General features: G+C 37.1%; 1 protein-coding gene across 2 annotated transcripts; it reads right to left on the bottom strand.

The window, feature by feature from the left end:
• Positions 1-6837: 6837 nt before the first annotated feature.
• LOC126473832 (WD repeat-containing protein 5) lies at positions 6838-8696 on the bottom strand. Of its 2 annotated transcripts, none has more exons than XM_050101160.1 (2): positions 8533-8696; positions 6838-8022 (listed from the first exon to the last, which is right to left on the bottom strand). In XM_050101160.1, the coding sequence occupies exon 2, from the start codon at positions 7966-7968 to the stop codon at positions 6943-6945; it is 1026 nt and encodes a 341-aa protein (XP_049957117.1). In that variant the 5' UTR covers positions 7969-8022; positions 8533-8696; the 3' UTR covers positions 6838-6942. The 2 variants fall into 2 exon arrangements, with proteins under 2 accessions (XP_049957117.1, XP_049957125.1); XM_050101168.1 differs by lacking the exon at positions 8533-8696 and adding an exon at positions 8231-8396.
• Positions 8697-13844: the final 5148 nt, after the last annotated feature.

The raw sequence follows: 13844 nt of genomic DNA on the forward strand, positions 1-13844 counted from the left end.
TAACTTAAGAATATGCCACAAATAACTTGTGGGGTGCAGAGCGGAGCCCATTTCCTGTTGTGCCACTTATTAGAGCTGCTTCTAATTCCATTTGTGTATGGAGCACAGGAAGAATGACTGCTTGAATACATTTGTACATATCATAATTACTCTTAATATTGTCTTTACAGTCCCTGCTGCAGCAGTATGTAAAGGGTTGTAGAGCAGTTGTAGATTCCTGACCCATAGTAACGTTGTAAGCAGCCTTTCGCAGGATAATTAATATTTATATTCAAGCATCTGCCAGTTCAGTATTTTCATCATGTCCGTGGGTTAAACAAACACATCACTACTTGTGCTGCCCTTCTTTCAATATGTTCAGTGTCCTCAGTTAATAGTATTTGGTGTTAGTCCCATATATGTGAATAATATTTTAGAAGGGGTTATAGTCATACTGCATTTCCCCAGCATACTAACAATGAGCGTAAGTCTTCTCTCTGCTTTACGTACGTCTAAACCTATGTGATTATTTCATTTCACCTCAACAAACAGGTAGATCATTCCAAATTCCTTTCATCGGTTCTATATTATCTTCTACAGCATGAGAACCATTTCTTCAGATCTCTGTTTCCTAAGTCTGAATACTGATTTCTCATGATGATGCACTTTTTCAGTTTCTTATTGGTTGAGTGAGTGAGGAAGCAGCTCCTGTTCGAGTGCAGGCATTACATCCCACTCCTTTGAAAACAGAAGCTCACTATACATAACAAGGACTATTTTTGTAAGCTGTAAGTAGAAAATGGGATGCAACTTATTCCTGCTGTAACAGTTCTCTCCTTATAGCTGTCTATATACTGGGTTCCTATTCACACACTAATCTCTAAAAGCAAAGACAATAACTAGATGCAGCAAACTGTACATGGTGATGTTTTCAAAATTGGCTGCTTCATTTATCACCACATTCCTTACACCAACATCACTGACCCTCTTTTCCACATGTTTGGTCCTTTAATTACAGAATATTATGCGATACAAGCATAGTAGTAGAAAGTAATAGTTTCAGAAGCAATTGACTACAGTGGCAATATGACTGCAGAGAGGAATAAGACCTAGGAAAGCAGCAGGGTTAAACACAGACACATTTTTTGTGTGTGTGTGCGCGTGCACTACAAACTATGTATGAACAAGTGAGATTAAATCATAGTTGTCAGGAACAGTAGCAATTTACGTAATAGTGAACAGGCTCTACAAAGAGGCACAATAAATTTCACCCTAGCCAACCACACTTTTGTAAATTTTACCAACTTCCATATAGCATGTCTCTTCCTTCCAGAAATAGTTGTATATCCATTTTCATTCATTCTGTACAGGTGTCTGCAATCTCTGCATCATCTCCAATATTTTCCACATTCCGATGGACTCTTTTCTCACAATTTCTAACCAACTTCACCCCAGTTTGCACCTACTTTCTTTCTTAGAAACCTATATCTCCTACAGGCCATAGTTCATCAAGAGGCATTTATTGGCAAACAGAGATTGTTTTGACGATGGTGCTGTAGTGCTTAATTTTGACGCTTCTGAAGATGACCTATGTATAGTAGATTTTTGATCAATCTGTATGCCCTTTCAACTTCTACAATTTGATCCTCAACAGCTACCTCATCAAATCCAGTCCCTTGTATAGTCTCCCAAAGGTTCTTAAACCTCTTGAACGTTTCACTGTCTTATCTCTGTTTCAAGTAACTTTAGTACTTGTATGAGATAAATTTGGTTATTTTCAACTGAGGTCTTGCATACTGTTTGGAATCCAATCTTTTCTAAGAGGGTGACTGGTACTTTTTTACACGGTTTTCTGATAATACTGCAATATTAGCAACAAATGCCAGGCACTTGACTATAATTCCTCCCAACTTGCTTCCAATGCTAAGTACATTTATTATCTGACTCTTCAGTTCTGAGTTTCAAATTCTCTCTCCCTCTTTGCCTTGTCTTACCCCTGTCTTAATTTTGAACAGATGAGATATGTGTCATGAGCTTAAGACTGGACATTATGTTGGTTAGGGGTGTCTCTAACTATATTCTCTAGCTTGGCTTTTCTTGTAGCTAAGAATTCTATGACAGATTGTGAACACAATATACCATTGTTCTCCAAATGCAGGGTCCAGCAAAAATCCCTTCCATATTTGGAGAGGGTGCTGTTTGAGTTGTAGTGGAGGTACACAGGTAGAGGGGTGTATTGATCGATAGCAATGTACATGCCATTTTCAGTAGGTGCAATCACTTGGCTAGGTGAGGATCGTGTGTTTTTGTAGAGGAGTATTTTCATAATGGTGGTTCTGAGAATTGCTACTCAGCAAGCATTTTATATTTGGTTTGAACGTGACTGACATGATTCTGTTTCTGATAGGAAAAAAAAAAGAAAAACTATTTGAATTTGGGTATCACGAGCACCAGGTTCTGCACCAAAGAAAATCTAATGGCCGACCTCGAACTGTAACAACGTCAGAAAGTGCGGGCCATGTTAAGAGCAACCAGTAAGCAATCTCCAAAGCATTCAGCACTTAAACATGCAGCTGCCCTGGGGATTATTTGAGAGGAGTGTAAGAAGAATCCTGCACAAAGATCTTCACATGCATCCATACCAAATGATGGTTACCCAATAATTAAGTGAGAGATATTTTGAAACTCGCAGAGCTGTGTATGAGGAAATTCTTCAGAACATTCTGCCTGGTGCTGTTTCAGTTTCTTCTGATGAGGCCCATTTCCACTTGTCATGTACTGTAAACTTACAAAATTACCCCTATTTGGCAGCAGGAATCCATCAGGTACTTCAACAAAGACCCGTTCACAGTCACCATGTGATGGCTTGGCGTGTCACTGGTGAATCTGGTATGAGAGGTCTATTTTTTTAAAGATGATGGTGTAATGGTGACAGGTAATTCAAATCGCTACTGTCACAGGATAGAGATCTTCCTCTGACCTAAGTTAAACCAGTTCGTTGGGGGCCACGAAGAGGGACCAGTCTGGTTCCAACAAGACATAGTGACAATTCACACTTCTTCACATTCTCTATAAATTTAGAGGCATTTGTTTCTTGGATGTGTTCTCTCTTCGTGACAAGATGGTGCCTGGCCACCAAGGTTACATGATTGATCACCTGTTGACTTTTTTCTTAGGGGACACTTACAGGTCCAAGTGTACAAATATCACCCCGCAAACCTGCAAGCAGTTAAGGAGGTATCACCCAGGAAGTGGCTACAATTCTATTGGAAATGACATAACTAACTATGGATAACTTCTGGGAAAGGCTTTTTCAGTGTCTCAACAATGGAGGACACCACTTACGGATATAATTTCTAAAACCAATGAACGTAAAATTGATCTATTTGTTGTTCACAAAAAAGTTTTTTTGCCTGCATCTTTTTTGTTTGTTAGTACCATTTGAAATATGGGAGGTCATTTTGCCAGATCCTGTATTTGCAGACGTCATTACTTGCAGTAATTCAGAAATGAGATGCTCTCACCTTATTCTGCTTAGCCTCATCCTCAAGAAGTTTTGGAAATTTACAGAGGGCAATTTCAGAAATGTTGAACTCTGAGCATTTTGAATATCTGATGATTTTCAGGGGATAATTTACACTGATACTCATCTAGCAACTCCTAAAGACATATTTAGATTCTATGAGTTCAGGTTTCTCGAACACTGAAATCTGACCCACCAGATACCAGTTGTAATCACACTGGATTGCTATTGGCATCCAGACAGAGAGAGAGAGAGAGAGAGACAGAGAGAGAGAGAGAGAGAGAGAAAGAGAGAGAGGGACGTGTATATCCTCTGTGGATAATGGATAAGTACTTATCAGAACTGACAATCAGGGGAAATGATCAAGAACAGAAAGAGGTTACAGTGGTACGTAGCAGCCTACATTTTAAATCGGTGTCCACAAGATCTGGCAGAATTGGAGGAGGAGAGAACAAAGAATGATGCAGAAGGCCAACACCTTGGGATACAAGAGGAACTCTTCACTGAAAATTGTTCCACAAGACAGAACCCCCTAGAACATGGCTCTTAGCAAGCGCACAAACATAAAGACGTGCAACAAACCTACAGCAAAAATAAAATTCTCTCCTTGTGTTTGAAGCTTTCATTTTGACTCATTGCAGTTTTAATGTATTTGTCTTCAGAAGACTGAAATACTGAACATAACTGCAGAACAATTTATTCTGCAGCAAACAAATATGCACTAAAAGTGACAGCGGCTACAGAATGAACAGCTAATTACAAAGACAAACATAGTCACAAACGTAAAATATCCCAATCGAAATTGAATGTAGATAGAGCATAAACAGGATAGAAACAGTAATACTGACGGTAACAAGTGTGTAATGATGAAAAAGAAACAACACATGTTATTTAAATACATAAAATGGAGAAAGAAAGGAAATAAAAACATAAAGCAACAACAAAAATCTCTTCAATTTGAAAACTAAAATCTGTCAATAAGATAAAAGAAGAACCATGAAGGTAGCAAAATAATTTCTCTAAAATGACAGGCTAAATCCCTGTACATACAACATTAATTGGTTATTTTCAGTATGCCAATTTTTCTTTCCAACATATTTAATCTTCATGTTGCAACTGACTGAAAACGTAAGGTCTGACTATGGTTCTAATTAGAAATGAACCTTTTATTCAATGTACCAGTGTCGTACAACATAAATGTTGTAACGTTACAGCTGATCACAAAAATGATTTAAATATATAACTTAAAATCTAATACAAAATATTACTATCCATGAAGTTTTCAAAAAATAAATAATAGAATGTTAAGCCTCTTACCCCTTTGAACCACATTGATTAGCAACTACTTCCACCTTTAGTTGATATTATAAATCAATCTTTCAAGCAGGGCTACTTTCCAGACTATTTAAAATATGCTAAATTACTACCTCTCTTCAAAAAAGGTGATGCAGGAATAATTGAAAATTATAGGCCAATTTCTCTACTACCATGCTTTGCAAAAATATTAGAAACTATTATGAAAGATAGGCTAATCAATTATTTAAATAAATACAACTTACTGTCTGTTGACCAGTTTGGATTTCGATCAGGGAAAAGCACAGAAACAGCAACAGCACACCTCACAAAACACATTCTAGAAGCATTAGATAAAGGGAACTACACAACAGGTATATTTCTTGATCTAACTAAAGCGTTTGATACAGTAGACCACAACATTTTGTTAAAAAAGTTAGATGAACTTGGAATTAGGAGACTTGTGAAAAAGTGGTTCCAGTCATATCTAAAAAATAGAAGACAGATAACTGAAATCTCAAGTATTTCAAGTTGCTCAAACTATATTGTAAAGCATACTTCAGACCCAAATTATGTAAATATAGGTGTCCCACAGGGTAGTGTCCTTGGCCCAGTACTATTCCTCATTTACATAAACGACTTCCCACAGAGCATCAAGCATGGACAAACAATATTGTTTGCAGATGACTCAAATGTTCTAATCAGTGACAAATCACCAGATGCACTAAAAGAAAAAGCCGAACAAACACTAAACAGTGTACGTGAGTGGGCATCCAATAATAAACTAACACTAAATCTTAAAAAAACAAATGCTGTTAACTTCTATGTCTGCAAAAAACCACACTTTAACAACTTTAAGTTAAACAATGAAACTATAGAATTTGTAGACTACACAAAATTTCTTGGTATGCATGTTGACAGTCAGTTAAAGTGGGAAGAACATATTAAAATACTTAGTAACAGAATCGCTACAGCATGCTATGCTCTGAGAATTCTGACTGCAGTTTGTGATACTACATGTGTCAGATCTGTATATTTTTCTTATATCCACTCTGTTATTACCTATGGAATAATATTTTGGGTAGTCAACAGTAAAAATATTCAAATAGTTTTCAAATTACAAAAAAGAGCAATTCGTATAATAACCAAGAGTGGCAGTAGGGCTCACTGCCTTGAACATTTCCAAAAGCTGGAAATCCTAACTGTCCCCTGTGAATACATTTTTCAAAGTGTTATGTATGTAAAAAAAAATATTGACTGCTATATGAAAAATTCATTAGTACAAAGCTATGAAACTAGAACCAATTCAATCTACATCTAGAGAGGAAAAATAAAGTTAAAACTCAGCAGAGCTTGTTGTACAATGCTGTTAAATTATATAATAAATTACCCCAAAAAATAAAAGATATTGACACAATCGGACAGTTCAAAACAAAACTAAATTTTTTTTTATTAAATAAAAGTTATTACGCAGTAACGGACTATCTGAATTAAAACATGTAGTGTAATTAAAGTAGCCTGCATTGTAATACATGAGGAAATAATTATGATATGTAATCAAAAATTGTACAGTACTATAAGAAAATTACAAATTACACAAGGATATAAAACTAATTTAAGATACCTCAAAAATGTGTGTAAATACTAATTTTATGTGTATAATTGTAGGTATATTGTATTGTATATGATTTTGCTGACGAAATCCACACAATGTAAATTGTTACATGGATTAATAAAGAAATCAATCAATCAATCAAAACCTTACAGAAAGTGTCACAGCCTATAACTTTCCTATTGGAAGAAATAATTCAGTGTCGCAACTTGCACAGTCAATAATATCTTCTACAACCACATAACGAAGAGTACTTCTGTATGAGAAAAAGTTATGAGGAAATGAAGACAGTGACAATACACAAATTTGCTTACATCCACAAACTAATGAATCAATATGAAGAGTAAATAAGCTGTACACTTTAAAGAATGGTTTAGGAGAGAAAAAGGGGGAGAGCAGCACAGTAAAGGGTATACAAATAACACATTAATTCTACAAGCTATCTTCTCAATAACTTTTAATTGTCTAGTTGTAAAAATAATACAAGTACATTTTAATGTCCAAAAGTGATGATAAAGCATGGGAAGACTTTACACTATGAATCACTTTTCCACAGTTTTATTGTTTTATCATTCTCCAAAGCAGCAGAAGCTATAATGTTCTCTGTAGGATGGCAACCTGTGCACAAAACTATGTCTGTATGACCCTGGAGCTTCTGGACAATTTCTTTTGTCTGGAGATTCCAGATGTAGACCATATTATCTTCAGAGCCAGACACAATCCATTTACCACCAGTAACAGAAAAATTTGCAAATATACAGTACTTCTCATTTTTATGTCCTGTGTATGTCTTAAGACATTTTCCTTTGCTATAGTCCCAAAGCTTAAGTGTACTGTCCAATGTTGCAGCAAGAATATATTTACCATTTGGTGAAAATTTGACAAATGAAACAGGAGGGTTATCATCATCAATTAGTGTCTTTAAGCACTGTCCTGAGGCTGTATCCCAGATGCGACAGAGGCCATCATAGCTACTTGATACAATTAGAGAACCATCCCTGTTGAAATGTACAGCACTAACAGGGTCAGAATGGGCAGGCAGTGTTTTCAGACATTTCCCAGTCCTTACATCCCAAATACGAACACTTTCATCAAATGAGCCAGAAACTATCAAATTAGACTGTGGATTGAAATTGCAGCAAAACACATAATTGCTATGTCCCTTAAGAGTCTTCAAACATTTTCCAGAACTTAATTCCCAAATTTTTAAAGTTTTATCATCAGAGGCACTTACTAGCAAACGACTGTCACTTGACCATGAAACATCTGAAATTCCAAGCTTGTGACCGGAAACAGTTTTTTCAAACTTCCCATCATACGCTCCCCAAACTTTTATTAATTTGTCAGCAGATGAGCTGGCAAGCCATTCACCATTCGGACTAAATTTCACTGACGAAACAGCTTTTGTGTGTCCTGCCAATGTAAATTTGAGGGCGTAATTTGGCCTTACAGATGACGCCGTCTTCGTGGTGGCACTACCAGATTTGCTGACTGGTGCTGGCGTAGACTGATTGCCCGACCCGTTTTGGGCACTGTTAGGATTTGATCCAAGTGGTATCATAATGAGGATCTTAGCATGATTCAAGATACTACACCAACGTCAGCATAGTCAGTCCTGGGAGAAAAAAAAAAAAGAGTTAGCTCTGAAACAACGTTTTTTGACACGAGTTCACATTTCGAATGCATCCTTATCAACATAACAATTCCAGTATCGAGTACGTCTGTGAATAGGTATGTTTCACCTTCAAATAATGCGCAAAACGGTAAAAACTCTTACACTTACTATGATAGCATGGAAAACTGTCCGCGCAAAAATAACTTACCACCACTGCAATATCTTATACTGAAGACGTATATCAATTGTACGGTATGTAAAAACGCTTTACCAAATAAACGTCAATTCTGTCACATACATTCTCCAGTTTTTAATCTATATCCAGTTAAACATAGAGAATACGTAGACCAGAGCAATTTGAACATAACAAGGTTAAACACACCACCAGAGATCTGACAAATACAATTGGAAATCAGCTCGGGTTATAAAATGTACACAGGGAGATATCATACATTTATGGAAATTTTAATGCTATAGACGTGAAATTACACAGTTCTGACATGCACTCACATTGCAAAAAACCACATTTCATCCAGACTTAAATTATCAGTCACTATTCGCGCCTTCTGGAGCATTGTTTTGTATTTGAAACTTTCGTCATCACTATTCGCGCTTTCTGGAGCACTTTTTTGTTTTGTATTTGAAACTTTTGTTTACCAGTTTATACCTCTCTGACTCGACTGTCAATAGTATCTCTTTGGTCAATATTAATTATTGCTGAACAATCTGTCATCAGTGACCTCTACAGTAGTGGCAACAGTGATTGTACAGGGCTTCGTTTTCGAAATGGTGTTGTAAATTGATTTTTTTTTCCATTTGATAATGCATGAATCATGACATGAACCTGAATTTGTTTAACATTTACATGTTTTGAGACGAGTTATTTCTTACCTTTTAAATGAAAATATGTGTTAAGACCTTTTTCTTGAGTTGCAGGACATCCACAAGGCCATTTTACTTGGGATCTGTGGAAGGTAAATGAGGATATTTGTTTTTATTGTAAATATTTATTGTTCATTATTGTTTTTCCGACTTGTCGTACATCGTGAAGGATCTCGTCAGTATCTATATCTATCGGAAGGAAAAGGACGCTACATCTAATCTAATAGTAGGAGTGTACATGAATTAAAGAGTAAACAGTCAATAGGTCTAGTTGAATTTAAGCGTGACTACTAAATGACTGCATTAGCAGCATAAGAGCACCCCTAACTGACACTATAAATGAGTCATTCTCATCAGGTTGCTTCCTTGGTTACCTAAATTGTACAAAAGGTGATATAGAAAGCACAGAGGATTGCAGACTAGTGGTATTATTGCCTTCCTTTTCAAATATAACAGCAACTCTTACGAAGAGCAGACTTGGATTATTTAGATGAGTACCAACTTCAGTACAAAGAACAGTATGGTTTTGGGTCCGAAAAGGAAAAGAAACTACTACAGTAAAATTTACAAAATTAATTTTAGGACCTCTATATAAACTAGAATAAGTAACAGGCATTTTCCTAGAACTCAATAAAGCATTTCACACAGTTGATCACGAAATACTTCTAGATAAACTTGAAGCACTGGGAATAGGGGGGTGGTAAGTCAATGGTCTAGGTCTTACCTAGAAGATGGAGTGCAGAGGTAGATATATCCCAAATTTCAGTGAGTCAAATTATATGATGAAACATTTTTGGTTGGTTGATTGGGGTGGGGGAGGGGACGGAACAGCAAGGACACTGATCTCTTCAGATTATGGAAGGATGGGGAAGGAAGTTGACTGTGCCCTTTCAAAGGAACCACACAGGCACTTGCATTAATCGATTTAGGGAAATCACAGAAAACCAAAATCAGGGTCACTGGAGGCAGGTTTGAACCATCGTCCTCCCGAATGCTAGTCCACTGTGCTAACCATTCCGCCACCTCAATCAGTGAGACATTTTTCAGAACAAGAATATTTGAACATTGGAGTCTCTCAAGGGAATATGTTATTCCCAATACTGTTTCTCAATTACATCGATGACTTCCCAATGTAGGTCAAGCAAGGATGAAATGTGTTGTTTGCCAATGACAACAATATAATGATTAGAGATAGGACACAAAATTGTTGAAAGTAATAGCTGGAAAGGCACTTGTGGTGAGCAGCAAATGGTCAAATAATAACAAAATAATTCGTAATGTGGAAAAGATTAATAACATGAACTTCTGCATAAATAAAAAATCCAATACAATACAATACAATACAAACCATAGAGTGTGTTGCTGGCACAAAATTTTTAGGTATGTGTGTTCATCAGCAATTAAAATGTAATGTATGTTTCAAAGTACTTAAAAAAGGAATTAGTACAAAAAACTCTGCCTTACGAATATCAACCACAATGTGTACTATCTCATGCCTGAAAGCAACATACTATGCACACAAACATTCTATCATCATTTATGGCTTAGTATTCTGGGGTGCAAACGCTCAGAATGGGGAAAATGTGTTCAAATTTCAAAAACGAGTCATCGGAATAATAAACAACAGTCACAAAAGTGCCCACTGCATTGTGCTATTCGTAAAATGAGGTATTCTGATAGTTTTAAGTGAATACATATTTCAGACTGCAGTTTTAATACCGAAAAAACATTGAGCAATATGCAGAAAACAGACCCATACTTGATCATGAAACCAGATACAGCAATTAATTGTACCTAGATGAATGATTAGTGTAAAGAATGAGATCACTATGTTTTACTAACGAGTCAAGATATATATATATATATACTACCAAAAGAGATGGAAAACATAAAACACTCCTTAAATTGATAACATGGCTTAAAGAATATTTACTAAAAATAGTCTTTTCTCCATTAAAGATCTCACAAAACATAAAATAATTACAAATAAATAAAGAGGCTGACCAATTATAAAATAGACAAAGAGGATGGAGTATGCTTTAAGCAACACAACACACTGTAGTTTCTAATTTATTCCACACAATCCAAGGTGTATTAACAGAGGAGTCTTATGATACATTTCTCTTGTTTGAAGCAGGCTCTTGCTGTATTATTTAATTCAGCGATAAGTTATATATGTATGTACACACACACACACACACACACACATGCACATTATATATATAATGTGCATGTGTGGTGATGATATTGATACAAAGAAATCTGTCTGTGGATGAATAAACAAATAAATAAAATAAACTACATAGCAATGGCATTTAATATCGAGGACTTTGCGTAGATTCACTGAATATTTTATTCAGGACTTTCTTTTAGTTGAATTATACATTACAATTTATTACAAATTTTCAGGGAGTGTATCCTAATGTCTATTGTTTGAAAATTTGAGTTAAAATATAAAAATTTACTTAAATATGACTAAAAACCAAAGAAAATACCTACCATCCTACAGTTTTAGAAAGTTAAAAATTATATGGTACAAAAGATACCGGGATGTTTCTAAGTACTTCATGGGCTATCTATTCGATTTAATCACTGCCTCGATTCTGTGTAGCATTAAGTCTACCAGAAGCCAGACCTCTTCTGATTTGATCACTCTGAACCATGAATTGAAGGTGACCTCTTGAAGTTGCCTCTTGTTACTCGGATTCTGTCGTGAAACCATGATTTCTCAAGTGCGACCGTAAAGTTCTTAGTTGCCACGCCAAATTATTCTAGCTCAGTCTAGTAGAGTGCAAATGCCTGTTACATGCATTTCTGCCTCTGCATCTTATTCCTTCTCGGAGTCTTCGCTAACAAGCCAGTTTTAGAAAGTTCTTACCTAATCCTTCGATCAGAAACTTCGTCACCTGAAGTTTTCAAGATGCCATTTACATCTTTTGTGGCACATCACGATCTTACAGATAAAGGCAGCTGCAGTTTCTACAACTCTCTTGGTCAGTCAATACTGTTTTTCTACTGGCTCTTGGAATCTTTATCTACATCAAATTCTGCAAGCCAACAGACAGTATGTGGCGGAGAATACTTCTGTTACCACTAACTGATGTCTCCTTCCTTGAATGGCGCGTGGACAGAATGATTTTCTGTAAGCCTCTGTATTAGCTCTCATTTCTCGAATTTTTTCATCGTGGTCATTTCGCGAGATGTATGTGGGAGGAAGTAATATGTTGTCCGACTCTATCTGGAAAGTACACTCTCGAAATTACAAAACTAAAACTCTCCATAAAGCACAATGTGTCTCTTGTAGCGACCGCCACTGTACATCGTTGAACATCTCTGTAACGCTCGCGCGCCCATTAAACGACCCTGTGACGAAACGCGCCGCTCTTCCGCTAGATCTTTTCTATCTTTCTATATCTTCTATCAGTTGTACCTGCTAAGGGTCCCATATTGATGAATAGTACTCAAGAATAGGGTGAACAAGCGCCTTGTAACCCACTTCTTTCGCAGATCAGTACCATTTCCTTGAGATCGCTCCTAAGAATATCAGTCTGGCGTCTGCTCTTCCTACTATTTGTTTTGTGTTGTCATTCCACTTAAGATCGCTCTGCATGGTTATGCGTAGATATTTTATCGTATATATGTTTCCAGCAGTTACTCACCAATACTGTAGTTGTACAAAAGTGGCTTTATCTTCCTGAGGTGGCGCAGTGGTTAGCACACTGGACTCGCATTCGGGAGGACGACTGTTCAATCCCGCGTCTGGCCATCCTGATTTAGGTTTTCCGTGATTTCCGTAAATCATTCCAGGCAAATGCCAGGATGGTTCCTTTGAAAGGGTACGGCCGACTTCCTTCCCCATCCTTCCCTTATCCGATGAGATTGATGACTTCCCTGGTTGGTCTCGTCCACCCAAACAACCCCAACCCCCCTCCCCCCATTTTCCTATGTAGGTGCAATATGTTACATTTATTTACATTCAATAGACTGTACCATTCATCAATATTCTGTAGGTCATTTTCAAATAGACTCTGTCTTCTAGCACTGCTACTTTCTTGTAGACAACCACATCATCTGTGAACATTCTTAAAGAGCTTTCTGGTAGATCATTTATATATATATTGTTAACAGTAATGGTCCTATCACACTTCCTTAGGGTACTCTGGAAATTACCTTAGCATTTGTAGATTTTGTTCTGCTAAGAGCGATGTGTTGAGTTCCATCTGCAAGGAAGCCCTGAATCCAGTAACAAGACTGGTCCGATACTTGCAAAGTTCGTATTTTTTTCACTAGACAGCAGGGCAGAATGGTGTCATATGCCTTCCTGAAGTCAAGGGACACGGCATCAACATGAGCGCTGTTGTCTTTAGTGCTATGGATCTTATGGAGGAACAGAGCGAGCTGAGTTTCGCAAGATCTCTGTTATAGAAGTCCATGCTCATTTTTATAGAGGAGATTTTCATTCTCTAAAAACGTCACAATTCTTGAGCATAAAACATGTTCCACAACTCTTCAACAGATTGAAATCAGCGATACAGGCTTATAATACCTGCGTCTCGCGACCCGCTGGTCGCGATGCTGATTGGCTGACAGTTAAATTCATGACGTCATATACAGTAGCCAATCAGAAGCATAGGTGACATCTGAGCGAATGCAACATCTTTCTACACCGCTGGTCGCAATGCTGCGCTTCCGATTCGCTACTGTATATGACGTCATGAATTTAACTGTCAGCCAATCAGCATCGCGACCAGCGGGTCGCGAGACGCAGGTCTTATAATTATGTGCATCTGTGGTACAATCCTTGAAAATGGCCACTAGGTAGCCTTCGTTGCTCCAGCGAACTACGACAAACTGCTGCTAGAGCGGGAGCAAGTTCTTTTGCATAGTCATAGTCTTTGTAGAATCTTACAGGTATCTCGTCTGGTCCATACGGATTGTAG

This window comes from Schistocerca serialis, chromosome 1, assembly GCF_023864345.2.
Source record: "Schistocerca serialis cubense isolate TAMUIC-IGC-003099 chromosome 1, iqSchSeri2.2, whole genome shotgun sequence".
Classification (NCBI taxonomy): Eukaryota; Metazoa; Arthropoda; class Insecta; order Orthoptera; family Acrididae; genus Schistocerca; species Schistocerca serialis.

Bases quoted from the DNA above. Each gene is read 5' to 3' on its own strand.
- LOC126473832 (XM_050101160.1), bottom strand. From the start codon at position 7,968: ATGATACCACTTGGATCAAATCCTAACAGTGCCCAAAACGGGTCGGGC.